Genomic DNA, 16,906 nt, shown 5'->3' on the forward strand with positions numbered 1-16,906 from the left:
TCATCACGAAAGAACAGAAACCGCAAAAAGCAGAATCCGCAGACTAGACCACGGTTGACTTGTTCAAGCGGGTCAAAGTCAACTTTTGAACCGAATGTGCCAGTCATCTTCGCGCCGAGCCAAAGACCCGACTCTGGCTGGCATCTGATCTACTGAGCTCACGACCTGCCAATGTGCCCGCTCTGCAGCACAGATACTGCCAATTTGTATACTATGCCGTATACAGATCGGTTGAGGGGCACGAACTCTTGCAAAAAACGACCAAAAAGAAACCAAAACTAAATTCGAAACTAAAACCGTAATCAAAGCATGGCTAGACACCATCGGCGGCCATATAAATCGATGTTTTCAGTTGCTTTAATTAGTTTTGCTTTTTTTCCACAAATTAGTCGTTCATGGCTAGCTGTTTTGCTAGAGAGCCGCGTGCGAGACGCTCGCGTTTTTAATCGCGTCCAGTTCGACGCCATATCGGAGAATCAAACAAAAACACTGCTCTGTAGTCTTCTCATCCACTTTATTGCTTTGTCTGTTGTTTGTTATTACTTGTACTCATATGCTATGGTAAGATATTCTGCAGAAGCAAACGCTATGATAGCCGCAATATGGGCTTGTTGCATAGTTGCGTGTGTGTGTTTCTGTGTGTGTGTGTGTTGTGTGTGTGTGTGTTGTGTGTCAATTGAATGCAGAGAATACAACAATTTCGACCCCACATAAAATGTTCATTTTCAGAACAGATGCATCGAGTCTAGGTCTAGTCTCAGCCGCATGCATGGGTAAGATAAAACTACGGATTAAAACTACTAAATTAACAACAAAGAGACGCTGCTACTTGCTGGTCCCTCGTTTCCCGTTTCCATTTACTTTCACAAACTAAGCCCTGAGACGCGAAGCCACTAAGGGCAGCTCCTTCACTGTGCTCAGCTAAGTACCAGCGTCCCCACTACACTCAAAACGTAAACTAAAAATAAACAAATTTTGCTTTAGAAATACATTGTAAGTATATTAATTAGGCTACTGCGGATTTTCATTCGATTATAATAAACGCTTCTTTCTACATATTTTGTAATGCAAGAACTTTGATCTTACTCGATATAAGGATATCTGTATGTATGTATTTATGGTTGTATATGAGTGTATATATGTATGTAAGTATGTGTATGAGCGTCTGTTATCGACTATAGGCTGTGCGCGGCGCTGAATGCATCAACCATATAACAATGTTCAGATGTCAGCCAAACGCTAAAACGGCTTTAAAACTGCACAAATTGGCTAAGTCGCTCCGGTTCCTCTGCGGAGTTCTTCTAAGTATGTTTGTATGCAAAAATGTATGGAAGTTTTATGTGTGTGTGTGTGTTTGTGAATGTTTGGACTTATATGCTGACTGTTCCTTGGTATAAGCTATGGGTTGGCGTCTGCTCGAAGTTGTCTTTAGTAAAATTCTGCATTAACAAGATCTGCTGCTGCTGCTGCTGTTTCCGATGCTGCTCCTCAGAAGGTAATGGGCTCGATGGGCACAGCACACTCGCCCACGGTGACGCGGTACATAGCCATCTCAGATATTCCATGATAGTGCACGAAGGCGGCGGCAATAACGAGCACGTGGAACAGCTGATGCGATTGAAACTGCAAAGACCAACATCGATTAGTAGAGATCACTAATTTCTCTGCCAGTCGGAGGAAAGGACCTTACCCAAATATCAAACTTGCCGGGAAACCAACGCTCGGGCACACGCAGCGCATACAGCAGAGCGCCAAGTATGTAGAGCGTGCCTGAAATTATGGCAAATACAATATTTTAGCAATACAAACAATAGAGACAGATAAGAATGTAACCCATACACACTCTAATGTTCACAAATATACATATTTTTGCAATGCAATCAATAGAGACAGATAAGAATGTAGCCAGCACATACTAAGGTTCACAGTGTTCTAGAAATTTAATTTGTAGAATTCGATAAGGGCTGACAATAAGCGAATATTCAAAAGCTACGTTCAACGACCCAACGTCTGCTCTAGTGATGTCCTATCCCTTAGAGGGGATGCTTTGGAAGCGCTTTGATGCCATTATTTAATGATATTTGCTGTGCAATTAATACGGTTGTTATTTCAACACCAACTCGGTCTAGAAAGGCCGCTAAATTATTTAAATTATGTTCAATTGTTTTAAAATCTAATATTTTTACAAAAACCAGTTCTAAATAAAGTCTGCTCAGATTTACAAAACGTTTGTATAGTATTAGTTACAATTAGTAGTGGTAGCTCCTATATTATACATGCTTACCCATTAGTATAAGCCAACCGAGACTGGCGCGACTGATTTGACTGATCCAGCCCTCCATGATGCTGTAGTGTACTGCCGGTATGATGCCAGCCAGGCCGAAGCTCATGAAAACGCCAGCGCGTAGTGGGCGCAGAGCCGGCTCGGAGAACTTGTCCCACAGCGACACTATAATGGAGAGGCAGCCAAGTACACAGACCACTGATAAATATATGACTTTGGGCTGATAATGACAATAGAAGCCGTAGTATACCCAGGGGACGAAGGAGCCCATAATAAGTAAAGCAATTCCACAATAATCTAGCCTGGAGAGGAGTAAGTTCGATATGAATTCATTTGGATCATCGTAATTTGGGGCGCACTTACTTTGAAAACAGTCTTCCAATCTCTACCGAGTGACAGCTTAACGTATGAAAAGCGAACGAGAATCCTAAGCAAATAATGGCGCCCATGAAGAAAGCGCCGAAAACAATTTTTTCCTGTGTCTGTATTTCCACCGACGGTCGAGATATGAAATACAGAGCCACACCAATGAAAGCAATGCAGCCAAGCAGATGTGTCCAAATGTTGCCTGTTTCTGTATGCAGCCGGAATATAGATTTAAAACAGGCGCTGAACGAGGGCAGCGGCGGCCGATGGCCCCGATGCAGAAAGTCATTATCCTGCAACCATTTGGGCAAATTTTTGTAGTGACACACTTTCCAGCTGGCCTCCCACACCTGCGATCGTACAGAAATGATTAGAATGTGATGCCATAATGCCGTACGGCTAATGATAATGCTGCTTACCTTGCGCACAAACTCCTCGGCCTGCTCTGCAGCATTATGCGCCAAAGCGCCCAAATCGATTTCGTCTGAAAGCACACCTGCCTTCAGCACTTCCGTCATCTAAGGGGCAAACAGATAAGACATTATATATACAAATAGAAAGCTATGACGCATTTCGAAAGACAGAAGCTAACATCTTCCTCGCCTGCTTGAGCTTGAACAGTGTCCTCGTCTTGCAGTTTTCTATAGGATTCGAGCGGTAGGTTTGCCGTGTCCACCTGCACGCTCAGAACAACTTCGGACGCGGACTTGTTCCTGGGCTCTTGCATCTTGAAAACCAAAGTAAATCAAACACAAATGCTCCAACGATCCAACGGGCCAACGAAAGTGCGCGGCACGAACTGTGCTGGCACTTTGTGACTGCTGTTATTCGCATATGTATATGTTTTGTGTGTGTAAACAGTTTGTTTCAATACGAGTATTGCTCGCAAAAACAAGCGTGCGCGTAAGGCGATAAGATAAGAGTGCTCGCCACCGTTAGCATTAGCGCTCTCATCTGCAATCAAGTGCTGTTGACGGCTATTTTGTTGCCCTCCCTTTATACGGACGCGATGCGGAGCCCAAAGCCCCTCGTTTGGCCTAATCTGCACCTGGCCTTGAAGTGAAAGAAGCATTCATAGCAAAAACACTAATTGCGAAAAAATACAGCGAATATATTTAGTCCACTATTAAATACACTGTACCAGTTCCTAACTATTTTTAGATTAACTAAGTCTACATATATTGTAAACATCGGTCCAATTGCAGGGAATTTCATTACGTTGGCATATTCTGCCTAAAAGTATAGAACAGTTATCGTTGGGGTTATTGATCAATTTTAACATAAAACTCTCAATAATTCAGTGAAAAGATTACTGCCTCCACATGACTTAAATAACTATGCTCTTCACATACATTACCAGATTGTGAATGTACCCCAATGATGGCTGAGTTAAGGGTATGGCGCGAAACACAGATTGGCCGGCAAAAGACAAAAACAAAACACAGAAATAGATGTCGCGCCTCAGACATTTCCGTTCACGTCTACGTTTAGGGCCCCGTACCACCGACTAATTCTCCATTTTATCATCGCCTTCGTTCTCGACGTTTACGACGCGACAACCTTCAATTGACTGTAAATGAATGCACTATGCCATCGCACTCGAATGCGTTTGCAATTCTTCGACCACTATCGACCAAGCGATAACCACGCACCAACGGGTCAAAGCTATTGAAAAGCAGGCGCGTGCTCCTTTCCACGTAACTCAATTTGTTGCTATCATTTGACATGGGACATGGGGAATGGCCGCCGAAAACTTACCTCTGCCTCAATGAGCTGTGTATCCTCCGGGGTCGAGGGCAGCGGGCAGCCAGCATCATCCTCCTCGACCAGCTCGTCGTCATCGTCACCGAGTAAATCCAAGTCGTTATGGCTGAGCGAATCCTCTGGACCCCAGCCGCGCCGTTTGCGCAATATCATCTTCACTTGCTCGAACATGTCCTCCACATCGTCGTTGTTTTCGCTGCGCAGTGCCGCGGTCGTCGTCGTGGTTAACACCTCCACTGACGAGTGCACGGGCGAATCCAGTTCGCTCGCCGGTATGGTGGCACTGGTACTGGCCTCGACGCTCAACTCATTGGCTGAGACGTCGCGTTCCAGCAGGCTCTTAGCCGATTCGAATTCCATGGTCTGGGCCGCAAACGGTTGGAGTGCCAAACGAAATTTCTAAAAAATATATACAAGAAAAATAATGGGATTTTGAGTGAGGTGTGTCGGTTTCAAATTTGTCTGATTACAAATTATTTTGTTGTTATTATTCACAGAATGTGCACGTCCACGTCGTAGAAATTGTCGAAGCACCTATTACCTATCGCAACGAACAAAGTGCTTAGTTCATATATAATTGACCTTTGTATCTTGCAAGTGTGCGTGTGTGTCTGTGTGTGAGTGTACGTTGGGTAGTTTATTTTTTCACTTAGCCGATTCGTTTAGCGTGTCATAAAAGCGTTTGGAGACGCAACAAGCCACTCACATGCCCCATTCATCTTTTACCTAATCCTGTTTACATATGCATACATATGTACAAATATGGATAACTTTATACATATACATGTGTTTGGTGCCACCAACTGGAGTGGTGTGTAACAGACTGCGGTTGCGTTCATCGCCTCCTGCTCATGTGACTGTGAGGGGAGGAAGGGATGTTGTAGCGCAGGTGGTTTTGTATCGCGTTCGTTTCCCAGCAATTATTAATTGACCAGACGTCACGGGCCCTCATCTCATTTAGAGTTTACGTTTAACACACATTAACTACACAATGCCGTGCCTAATTTATTTCCAGCACAAAATATCACTCGTTTCGTTTTGGAGACGCAATTTTTTCCATTATTTAGGCCATGGCACAGTTTTCACCTATTATATGACACTTACTTGTAAGAGTAGAGCGATATTCAGTGCAATAACTTCAATCGTAGGTTTTTCTAACCTTAATTGAAGTTAGCAACCAAATGATTTTGTATATATACGAAAAATTTTTAAACAAAAGAATTAAATGAATTATATGAAGCACTGCGACAACAGACCGACCGTACTTAACAACGAAAAGAACAGGGTAACCTTATTAACATCACCCTGCCAGCTTGGCAAATTGATTTTTGCGTTTCATGAGCATTTCGCGAGTTGGCAGCACTGAGGAGACGTCGCTTGCGACGAATTCGAACAGCGCTACCATATCATAGGTTTCGGATGCGACAAAGAGTGTAACCCCATGTGATTAATATTAGGCAGTACAGAAAGAGCGGCAAATTCGAAAGAGTTTTAGCTTTTGTTTAGTTAATGAGTATCTGAATAAGATACCTAATTTCATTTTTAACATTCGTGATTTAGAGCCTTATTAAGGATTTTATTTCCTTTATATACGAATTTGCAATAATCAAAAGTACAAAATATTTGTGCATAACGAGAAAATTAATTTTTAGTAAGCAGACCCAACAATATCCGACATTATTTATCAAAACAAATTCATAGTTTTAAAGTTGTTCAAATGTAATCAAGACATAAAAATCTTCTCCCAAAACTAAAATACAAGTATATCAAAAATTTAACAATCTATTAAATGCATTGTTAAGTTGTAACTTTGGGCACGCACGCCTCAAAAATTGTAATTATTTTTTGACACGTTCAGCTTTTCACGATTACGGTGTTTTTCATACAAGATTTTGAGATTTCGTGAAGTTTCGTGAATTTATGAATGGTGACCTCTTCATGAAATTTTAAGTAATTTTGGAATTCACGTTAATTTCTACCGTTTGTATCATTCAAAATTTAATTTCCCGTCCATATATAACATTCAAACACATCGTTTCTATGTCAGTTTAGCAATACACATTGTGGTCCAAACTGGCTCAAATTTTATCATATAATACCATAGGTAGGGATATCCAATCCGTATAGCTTTCGTTTATAAACAGAAAAGATTTTCAAACTTTTACATAAGCTCGTACATTACTCATTTTTTGTTGTAAGTTCTTCAGAAACTATGAAGTTGACTAATTTGTGTATGTAATATACAATAATCTGTTTGGTTTTATAGTGCCACAAGAATAAAAACAAAAATAAATATGCGTGTATAACTCATACATCAAAGTTTTTCAGTAAACAAAATCTCATTACAAAATCACATTATAGTAAGACCTCCATCGAGAAATACCCAAATCATGAACTTGTTTTCATTAGTTGTCATTAGAGTCTGTCTCATTATCGCGTAGATTGTTCTGACGGCATCAACTTAAAGGGTCAACCGGTTACGATCGATTTCAGCAGAAGCGTTGGATATTTCCCATAACTTCCATTTCAATTTCATCAGAAGACCTTTTGGAAATAGAAAGCACTTTTATATATATATATTATATTTTATGTATATATTATTCAATTACTTTACTAACAATCTAAATTAATGAGATAAATATCTAATTATTATCATATTCTATACAAAGTGGGAAAAAATATACTTATATTAGTCAGACATTATCGTGCATTATTAACCATACTAGATAACGCAATCGAATCTATACTTCAGAATTAAACTGAGTTGTGTTGAGGAAGGTCTAACATTTTCTCCATCACAACGGAATCATAGTAAATACTAAGTCTTAAGTGGACTAAGCTACGAATGCTCTTCAAATTGTTATGTTCACAGCGAATATTGTTGTTTGCTTCATTTCAATAGATGTGTCAGTAAATATTAATAATGTGCTTAAACAATATTGGACGATATCCTGCCTGGATATGTAAATCGGCAAATGCAAAACAACAATTACAAAATGACGCAACAGACCGCATTGGTATACTTCTACTGTTCGATCCTAATTTTGAAAATCTGATTACTTCGGTCGATGCGGGAATTTCTAAATTGAAATGTTTCGGAAAATTGTGAGCAAAATTATGTCATTATTCCGTTTATGGAAATCAGGGTAGTTCAAAATGTTAGCCAGGTGTAAATTTTGGCACTTTTAATGATAGTTCTACCATATACGAGCACATGTGTATAATTAAAATTTCCACTCTCTGTCGATGTCATGAATGCTGTCATAAATTTCGTGTTCACCTGTGCTGGGCCGGGCTACGACAAATTTGTGACCTGCGTGCTTTAAAAAGCCTGTTTCGTGGCCGTGTCGTTCCGGGCCGATAAAGCTCATCTCTACTTTGTAGGGGATGTGACAAAATGTTTCTCATAAACAACATATTTGAAAAGTGCAGCGACTTTAAATTTGACAACTGATTGCAAGGAAGTATATTAATGTAATGTATCCCATTTCTCCCCGACTATTATTATTTAATATTGTTAAGAAATGAATTCAATTTGAGAAGATTATAGCCGCATTTTCTGAGGTCTTCAATTGAGAACTAAACCAGGTCAACAAGGTGGCTAATTCTGATGAGCCTTAACACCGAACTGAACTCGGCCAAGGATGCTCGGTTCTGCGATTGCCGTTAGCAGAGGCAGCCGGCTCAGTAGCGGTATTCGTCGTCAGTCGTCAGTCGTCGCCGTTGAAGTTCAGGGACTTTTGGCGAAGCGGGACGGCAGAGAAAACAAAAGACAAAAGCAACAACAACCGATGAGCGAACGACGAACCAACGCTAATACATGCTAAAGAGCATTAATAAACATGTTTATGTTTAATCAATGAGCCTAACATGAAGACCCGGAAGATGAATCTGTGTCTGTTTCGGCTTAAGCAATTTCCCAATTGGAACAAACATTTGCAGTGGCAATTAGAGCTTGCGGGGAAAGTATGTGAAACCGATCCGCCCTATTTGTAGTTCCCACCTGTGGAATGTGACCCCCTGTCCCCTCTCCCATCGACTACCCCAACCCCAACCCCAACCCCGATCTCAACCAAATCCAAGCCTTGCGCAAGTGCGGGACGCATGACAAAAGAAAAACTTAAAGCCGAGTAGTGTGTCAACATAGTTAACAGCCCGATTGAGTCATGGGCAGACGTGTCTGTTGACGTGACGTCGATGGCTAATCAATGGAGCGCTTCTCTTGTTGCCACAGACACTGCTGTTGTTAGTTTTGTTGTTGTTGTTGTCGTTGTGCGTTGTGCGTTCGCCCGCACGGCCAACAGCAACATGTTGGGGTTAATAAACTTGTTGTTCAAATGAAAGCAACAACAACAGTGTAAATTGGGCAAAATCCGCAACAACCAACGCCGAGCTTTCTTCCACACACATACACACACACACAAACACGCACGCATGCACGCATGCACACACATATACCTTTACATATACACAGTTAAGTGTATTGTTTCGTGCATTAATTACTTCAAACTTGACCTTACCACCAAAAGCGATAACAACAGCGCAGCAACAAACGAAAATCGGCCATTAAAGCGGACTTGCATGCAAAAAGCAGTGGAAGAAGAAGAAGAGGGAGAAGAAGCAGAAAAGGTTTTGCCAAACGACGCCTGCGTCTGCGTCGGCGCCCGCATTCTGACAGCTGCCTCGCTGCCGCTGTCTCTTAAAGTTGAAGCCAACGCCGACGCCGACGCCAACGACAACGCCGACGCTCGGTGCTCGACGACACTCAGCGGCCGATCATTTTGTTTATTTATACACCTGAGCGGGTAGAACTCCGTATTAGTGTCTTCTTGGCGTCCGCAGTTGACGGTTTTCCGAACAGACTCCTCAAGCAGCAGTGTCCAAACAGTGAGTGTGTGTGCTCCAGTGTGTTTGTGTGTATGTGTGTGTGACAATATCGACAAACTCTAGTTAAACCCCCCAAACGAGTGCACTTAAAAAAGGTACGGAAGTGTCTGAAACGCATAAATCCATAAAAAAAAGTGTGACAGCCGCGCGGCTGTCTCCTCAGAAATCTATTAAGGCTGCTTTGCATAAATTAGCAAATTAGTGAAGCCTTTTAAATATTGAAATGTGAAATGCCGGCTGGCTGGAGTCTGAAACGCATCCGTTCAGCTAATTGGCCACAGCTAAACGGGATTCTAAATTAAAATACAGTATATTGGTTTCACTTTTTGTTCTAACCGAGCACTAAAATTTAAAGCTGCAACGTGCTGACTTAACAATTATTTTAGCAATTTTTTAGCTGCCATTTTGTCGCTCTCTGGCTGATTTTTCTAGTTGACCTTAACCCAAAGCTGCACACATGCATGCGCACATTAGATTAGACTGCAAAACTAGTCTCACTTGCCAGTTGGTTGGTTGGCAGTTAACCGAGGGGCGGACCGGGCGGACACTCTGCCAGTTTTTGGCCAAGGCCAAGTTTGCCAACTCGCTGTTGGCTGCTGGCTGCTGGCGACCGAAAACTAAACGTTTTGAACTTGTAATCGATAATGGCAATTCAATTGCACTTGGACACGGCCAGCAGCTGCATGAAGATTGCACCCAACCGCTAAAATCGTGAATAGTTAGCCGAAGTCTGAAGTCATTGACTGCCAATTCAAAATGGCCAACGATTAAGACTCACACAATCACATTTCAGAAGTCATATGTCAAGCTGTTGATTGTTAGTTAAAAAAAGTGATAATGTGTCCAAATTCGAGGCTAAACCTACTTTATACAATGCAATAAAATTAATTCAACCAAATCTACAGTTTTCTATAAATGGATTTGGAAAAGTAAGCCCTATCGGTGCTTGGTACTTAATACTTACTTTTTTTATATATTTATATATCATTATAGCCACTTTCTGCTGACTTTAAGAAACAGAAAATCATGCGAGTTCCATGCAAATTCGATTGGCGCCAATTTGCGGTCAGACGGCCAATAATTTACTAGAAAGGTTTACAGATTTGTGTGCAACTGAATAACCAATCTGGCCACAGCACTATAGTGTATAGCTATGAACTATAGCTTTGCCTTGAAAGTACTTATGTCAAGCAAATTATCGGGAATTAGAAACAATACAAATTGGAATACTTAACACTGCAGAATGTAAATACTTTTTTGAATAATTGTTACCTGATTTTGTGTTCGGTGAGGTTCCCGACTCGAATTCGATCGAATTACTCGTACTTAAGTTCGTACTTAAAACAATAGCTCAGTAACAAGCATATATTAAGCATAATTCAATCAAATACAAGGAACAGGCCATATCGATTGTTATTTCCCAGATAGGCATATATGTATATACTTCATATAAGTGGCAACTCATTCCCTCATGTAGTTTCTGTTGCCAGTTTAGTTTCGAACGTCCGTTATCTGCGATCCAATGCAATGCAATGGGCTAAAGACCGAAGACCATCTCATTGCCACATTAGCCCATAGATGATCCGTACTGTGCGTGTACGCGACAATTTCAGGGCCAAGCCAATGGGGTTTAGCCCCAAAAACCTGCAGAGCACGTGCAAAATTCCCACGAAACAAAACAAATTCCCCGGCGACAAAGTCTCATGAGCGTTACAGTTCGATTTGAAAGCGTCGGCCCGAACCAAAGCCCAATTAACGTGTCAAATATTTGCCAAGTAATTAAAAGCGCAACACAACAAAGGCACGGATTTAGCAATCGAAGCAAGTCGAAGCGGAGCCAGAGCCCGAGTCAGAGCCAGAGCCAGAGAAGGTACAGAGTTGGATGCTCGCTCAAGTTTCAGGTCTCAGGTCTAAGTCTCCGTCTGTGTCTGTGTCTGCGTCTGCGTCTCAGGTAGCTGGACAAGTGCTTGTCTTAGTTGTTGCTTCGCTTCGAGTGCCTCTTGGTCGTGAAGTTCAAAATGTTGCGCTCGCTGCGCGAAAATTAATTTGCGTAGTAACCAACCATGTGCACATAAATATGCACTTACAAGCCCCGACTTACAGAAATTCAAATTACTGCCAACACTAAATGATTAACCTCTGCCCTGCCCCCACCGTCGCACGCCGACTTAACAAATTAAATAACGAAAAATACGATAAAATAAAACAATGCAGAGAACGACAGAATATAGCAGGCAGGGCACAGCTGAGGTATCCAGACGTGTGCAAAGTCTATGGGTTGTTTTCTATAAGCGACAATAGATCGATTTATTACTATATGCATAGATAAGGCAAACGCATTGCGCATACGCCACGTTGCACTTGACAAATGCGTGTGAAAATCTCGCCATCCCATGTGTGTGCACAACACACAACACAACACAAAACACACAGCAAACGGCAAACAGCATTCAAAACAATACACAGCCGCACATTCCCATTCACATCCGTTGTCTGACTTATTCTGCACACATACTCGTATCTATATCCATATACTTGTATAGTATACTCAACACCATCCAATAATGAAGATAATTATGATGTTGATTCTGTCAGCTGTGAAAATGAAAACAAATTTGTCACTGTTTGCCTACAATTATTTGCCCAGCGTCAATCACAAGCCAAGCCAAGCTCAGCCAAGCTCAGCCAAGCCAAGCCAAGCAAATGCAATAAGTTGGAACCACCTCTGGCTCGATTGACTGTAATTTGCTTTTAATCTCTCTTTAATCTTAATGCGAAAGAACCTCGAAGGCTTAGACTTTGGTGGCAACCTTCAGCTGCCAAGCTTCGTGGGCTCTTTCGTTGCACAAATTAGCGCACTTTTGGGGCGTTTTCCTCAAACGGAGCAGGAAGTACACTAAGTGCCATTTGTATTTGGACAACAGTCGAGATTGTTGCCATTTCCATAAACTACATTTGTTATATCTGGCACATTACATATTTATTTAAATACACTTTGTTCCGGCAACTATTTTTTAATCCATAACGAATCTACATTTGTAAAACTATTTCCGCCTGGAGGGCTTTGAAGAGCGTTCCAGTTCCGCATGCATTTGCAGACTAGTGTGAACTGTAACTGGATGGAAAGGCAGCCAAAGAAACACACCAACTCACCAATAATTCAAACATGTAGGCACAGGCCGACCGACAGACAGACCGATCAGCTATTAGTCAGCTATTGCCAGCCGCTGCTCACTATACTCGCATATACATATTTGTTTGATCGCTTTTATTGGCTTCGATTATCGCTTAATGGCCGCGCAGCACCGCTCAATACAATGAACATAAAATAAATAATATTAATAATGATAATAATAGTATAAAAGTTGGCAGAGGAATATGGCAAAATCGTGTACCATTTTGTAGCGCTTTGCTTTTAGCGATTCCAGCAACGTTGCAAAAAGAAAAGCAATCGAAAATATAGCACAAAAAACAGAAGCAACAACGAATAGCAGAAGTACAAAATTCGCAAAATCAATTATGCATACAATTTAATTGTGTTGCGCCCGTCTCTTGTCTTGTATTTGTTTTATTTTTAACATTTTTGCAAATGAGGCGCGCGCGTCCGACAACTTACGATAATGACGACGCACGCGGAAGACACGTTGTCTATGTACTCGTAGCCGGGGGTACAAGAATTTTGAGTGACATGGACATGCGCCGACCGGTCGATCAGTCGATTCGATGTCCGGCATGTGGCTGAGTCGAGGCAAAGGCCTTTTTACAAAACTGTAGCACAATTCACGTAAATGGCGCGCACCGCTCCAAGATGGCAGCCAGAAGGCTGCGCAGCCGCATGCGGTACATTTATGGCTGTGATAATGCCGCAGAACCTCTACTGTTTGTTCCTGTCTCCCCTGTCAATCGTTCGACGCCTGTCGCCATCGCCATCGCCGTTTTCTTCTGCTGCTAACGCTGACGACGAACGACGAACGACGAACGTGCTTCGCATTCTAATGGAGGGCTGACCGCTTTTGGAGTGGCGGGAGGGGCGCGGGGCAGCAGGGAAGTGCAGCATGAGCTCAGCCAGCAGCTGACTGACGCGACAGTCTCTGCTGTAAATGTGTCAGTTTGTGGCACAGAGTCGTGGCAAATGCAAGCTCTCCTATATTGCGCATACGCCGTGTATGCCCAAAAGTTGAAGTGAAAAAAGCAATAGAGAGTATATTGTAATGTTTATAAATTATCAGCGGACTTCACATTAATTGAAATTCAACGAAAAATTCTGAATTAAACAGCATAGGCTATTTGCATTAAAGAGTATTGGTTGTTTTCGAAATTTTAATTTTAATCAATTGTTTAGTTTTGCCGGCTCGTGGGGCACCTTTGACAGAAGTGTATAATTAATTAAGATCCCCAAAATATATTATGGAATCAGATTAGGTATACTTATCAGTAAAAATCGAATGAAAACTACATTATTATTACATAGTTACACTGAGAGGAGGCCTTTACATTTTGTGTTTTACAACAATTTCAGTTTGAATGTGTGTCTGAATTAAAAATTCAAATTTTCTTGTGTTTTCTGTCACCCATTCATACAATGTACAAAATAATTCGCCAAGCTACACATTTTGAGTCTGTGGATTTGGTAATCAATCACAGACTAACTCTTAATTGCCTTGAATGGCCGAACTACTGAGTAAGTCTTTTGTAGTTTCCCAATCTCACAACGGAAGTCAAGCTACTCATCTAATCTTGGACGTGTGCTCTAAAACAAAAGCCGTTTAATTGCTCCGCCAGTTCGGTGGCCATTAAGTAATTGATTTCAGCGACTACAACTAGAATTCTTGAATATTTACATAGACTGCTGGTCCGATATCTACAAATAACTTCAATGATGTTCCTGTTCCGCATGCAATTTGAATAACAATAACCATAATAATAAGCTATAGCCATGGCTATTAATATCAAAGGTACGCTCATATAGTCGAGGTGGCTAGAACTTTGCCAGTGTGTACCCAAACAGACGCCATTTTATGCGACAGCAGCCGAGCTACAAAACTACATCGTGTTCTTCTACGAGCACGAGTGTGTGTGTGTGAAGTCACAACTACAGAGCCAGACTCAGAGCCAGACTCAGAGCCAGAGCCAGAGCTAGAGCCAGATGAATGCCAAAGTTATCTAACTTTAGTGCCAAGGCAGGTTCGCACACTCACACTTCTAGCTGTGGCTTCTAAGCCGAGACGAAGCCTTGAAGAGTGCCACACACTCGCACACTCATCGACTCGGCTTTTTTGTTGTTCAGGTTTTCGAGCCATTGACTTGCGGTCAGGCGGCAGCTAGTTTAGTGGCTGCGGCTTCGTGCAGCCTAGAATCTGAAAATGCTAAGAAGCTGTCCAACTTTTGTGCGCCTCGTTTTCGTTTTGTTTTATAACACAAATTCTTTTTATTGGTATTTGATAGCGAGTTGGCTGCTGCGTTGGCGGCGGCTGCAATGACTCTTAAATAGCAATCATAATCAAACACATAACATGTACTTGACTCTGTACTATACACGAACTTTGTTTTGCGAATGGCATTGAGAGTGCGAGTGCGAGTGTGAGTGTGAGTGGCCTAACCTGGCCAGGCCTAGTCTATGCAGTTCAGCTTCGGCTTCAGCTTGAGCTTGAGCTTGAGTTGACGCTGATGCTGACGTATTGGCTGCCAATCGCGTCATCCAACAGGCGATTTGGGAACGCAGCCCAAGCTGTGTATTGGATTAGCCTTTTCTGCTTTTCATTAAGTAAAATATGTGCGTGCAATGTGGCCAATTTTATATTCACATTGCGCCTCAAGCCAACGCCGAGCATAATCAACTGCTCTGCTCTGCTCAGCTCGGCTCAGCTCAGCTGCGACTGCGACAGAGACAGCTAATACGTGAGCGTTGTTCCTAAGCAGCAACATCAGAATAGTTCATTCAATATTTTAGCGACATTTGCGAGCAACAGGCGAACGAAAACGAACGCCAAGCGCGTTCGAAAGCCCAAATTAAATACATTTCTATAGCACCTACATCGCCTCTTTCCTTTGCAGTCGTCTTGCGAGCCAAGCCAGTAACAATGACGACCTACATAAAGATATTCAATGAGCGCATCTCGGGCCTGTCCAAGGGTGTGGGTAAGTACCGTCTCCACCGATCAGCTATCGGCAGAAAGATGAACAAGTCACTAATGCTGTCTCCGAATAGATGAGACTGTGGACAGTTGGTTCCTCATGGGATCTCCCGGTCCCGTGATCAGCGTTGTGCTGCTCTATCTGGTATTTGTGCTCAAGATCGGACCCGAGTATATGAAGAATCGCAAGCCAATGGATCTGAAGCGGATTATGGTGTTCTATAATGCCTTCCAAGTGTGCTACTCCATTTGGATGTGTCGCACGGTAAGTTCGAGCCGCTTCGCGTGCGTAACATGCTCCTGAGAATCGCATCTCTTCTCCCTTACTCCACAGTCCATTCAGGAGAGCAATGTAGTGGCCTCAATTTTCTCGAAGAAGTGCGAAATAAATCGCACTCGCGATCAGAATCTCACTCTTTACTCGGGCGCCTGGTTCTACTTCTTCTCAAAGATCATCGATCTGCTGGACACCACCTTCTTTGTGCTGCGCAAGAAGAACAACCAGGTATCTTTCCTGCACGTCTACCACCACACCATCACGGTGCTCTTCTCTTGGGGCTATCTGAAGTACGCGCCTGGTGAGCAAGGCGTGATCATTGGCATCCTGAACTCGGGCGTTCACATCATCATGTACTTCTACTATATGGTCGCCGCCATGGGGCCACAGTACCAGAAGTACCTGTGGTGGAAGAAGTACATGACATCCATCCAGCTGATCCAGTTTGTACTCATCCTCGGCTACATGCTCCTCGTAGCAGCCAAGGGCTGCAACATGCCCAAAGCGCTGACCTTCTTCTTTGTCGGCAACACCATCATTTTCCTTTATCTGTTCGGAAACTTCTACCGCAAGACCTACAACAAGGGCAAGAGCATAGGTGCTAATGGCGCGGTCCGCAATGGCGGCAGCAACTTCGCCCAGTCGGCACTGCGTGCTGCCGGCGGCATGGGCTGCACGCCAAGCCAGTTCGGACAGACCAAGCCCTACATTGATCTGAACAACAACAATGTGAAACCCTTGAAGGCGGAATGAGAACGATCCCTTGATGGGTTCGGCGGGATATTCTCTTTTAGGATAGCAATAATGTTACGTTTGTTAGAGTGGCGGTGCCGCGGTGTCGTCCATGGGGCTTTAGTCTAATCATACCTATGTATCTATATATCTTAATCTAAATCTACATCTAAAACTATGCCTATGAAAAGTTCTGTGACAAAAGGAAAACGTTGAAAATGAAGAAGACATCCAAATACCTAGGAGAATAAGTAAGCGAGCGAGCGAGTGTGTGTGTGTGTGTGTCTCTATGTCTGTGTGCATGAATGTGCTGTTGTATGAGTTGGTGTATGCATGTGTGTGTGTTTGTGTGAACGTGTGCATCGGAACCTTACACACGTCTAACGAACTCAGCTCAAGTTTAACATTGGTCAAGATCAAATCAAATTTAAACAAGAAATAAAACATAAATTTTATATTAAA

The 16,906-nt window shown here is 42.5% G+C and overlaps 2 protein-coding genes across 3 annotated transcripts; one reads left to right on the plus strand and one right to left on the minus strand.

Moving 5' to 3' along the window:
- Positions 1-497: 497 nt before the first annotated feature.
- On the minus strand, positions 498-5,656 carry LOC115621733 (adiponectin receptor protein). 2 transcript variants are annotated; one of them, XM_030515463.1, is made up of 8 exons: positions 5,519-5,656; positions 4,409-4,813; positions 3,243-3,377; positions 3,070-3,168; positions 2,648-3,000; positions 2,285-2,586; positions 1,691-1,770; positions 498-1,623 (listed from the first exon to the last, which is right to left on the minus strand). In XM_030515463.1, the coding sequence occupies exons 2-8, from the start codon at positions 4,772-4,774 to the stop codon at positions 1,489-1,491; spliced, it is 1,470 nt and encodes a 489-aa protein (XP_030371323.1). In that variant the 5' UTR covers positions 4,775-4,813; positions 5,519-5,656; the 3' UTR covers positions 498-1,488. The 2 variants fall into 2 exon arrangements, with proteins under 2 accessions (XP_030371323.1, XP_030371324.1); XM_030515464.1 differs by lacking the exon at positions 3,243-3,377 and having other exon boundaries at positions 5,519-5,655.
- A 3,630-nt stretch (positions 5,657-9,286) lies between these two features.
- LOC115621734 (elongation of very long chain fatty acids protein 7) lies at positions 9,287-16,906 on the plus strand. Its single transcript, XM_030515465.1, has 4 exons — positions 9,287-9,396; positions 15,356-15,439; positions 15,510-15,700; positions 15,770-16,906. Exons 2-4 carry the CDS (start codon positions 15,382-15,384, stop codon positions 16,463-16,465), a joined length of 945 nt encoding a protein of 314 aa, XP_030371325.1. The 5' UTR covers positions 9,287-9,396; positions 15,356-15,381; the 3' UTR covers positions 16,466-16,906.

Source organism: Scaptodrosophila lebanonensis, unplaced genomic scaffold (genome assembly GCF_003285725.1).
Source record: "Scaptodrosophila lebanonensis strain 11010-0011.00,11010-0021.00 unplaced genomic scaffold, SlebRS2 tig00000024-arrow-pilon, whole genome shotgun sequence".
NCBI classification, from domain to species: domain Eukaryota; kingdom Metazoa; phylum Arthropoda; class Insecta; order Diptera; family Drosophilidae; genus Scaptodrosophila; species Scaptodrosophila lebanonensis.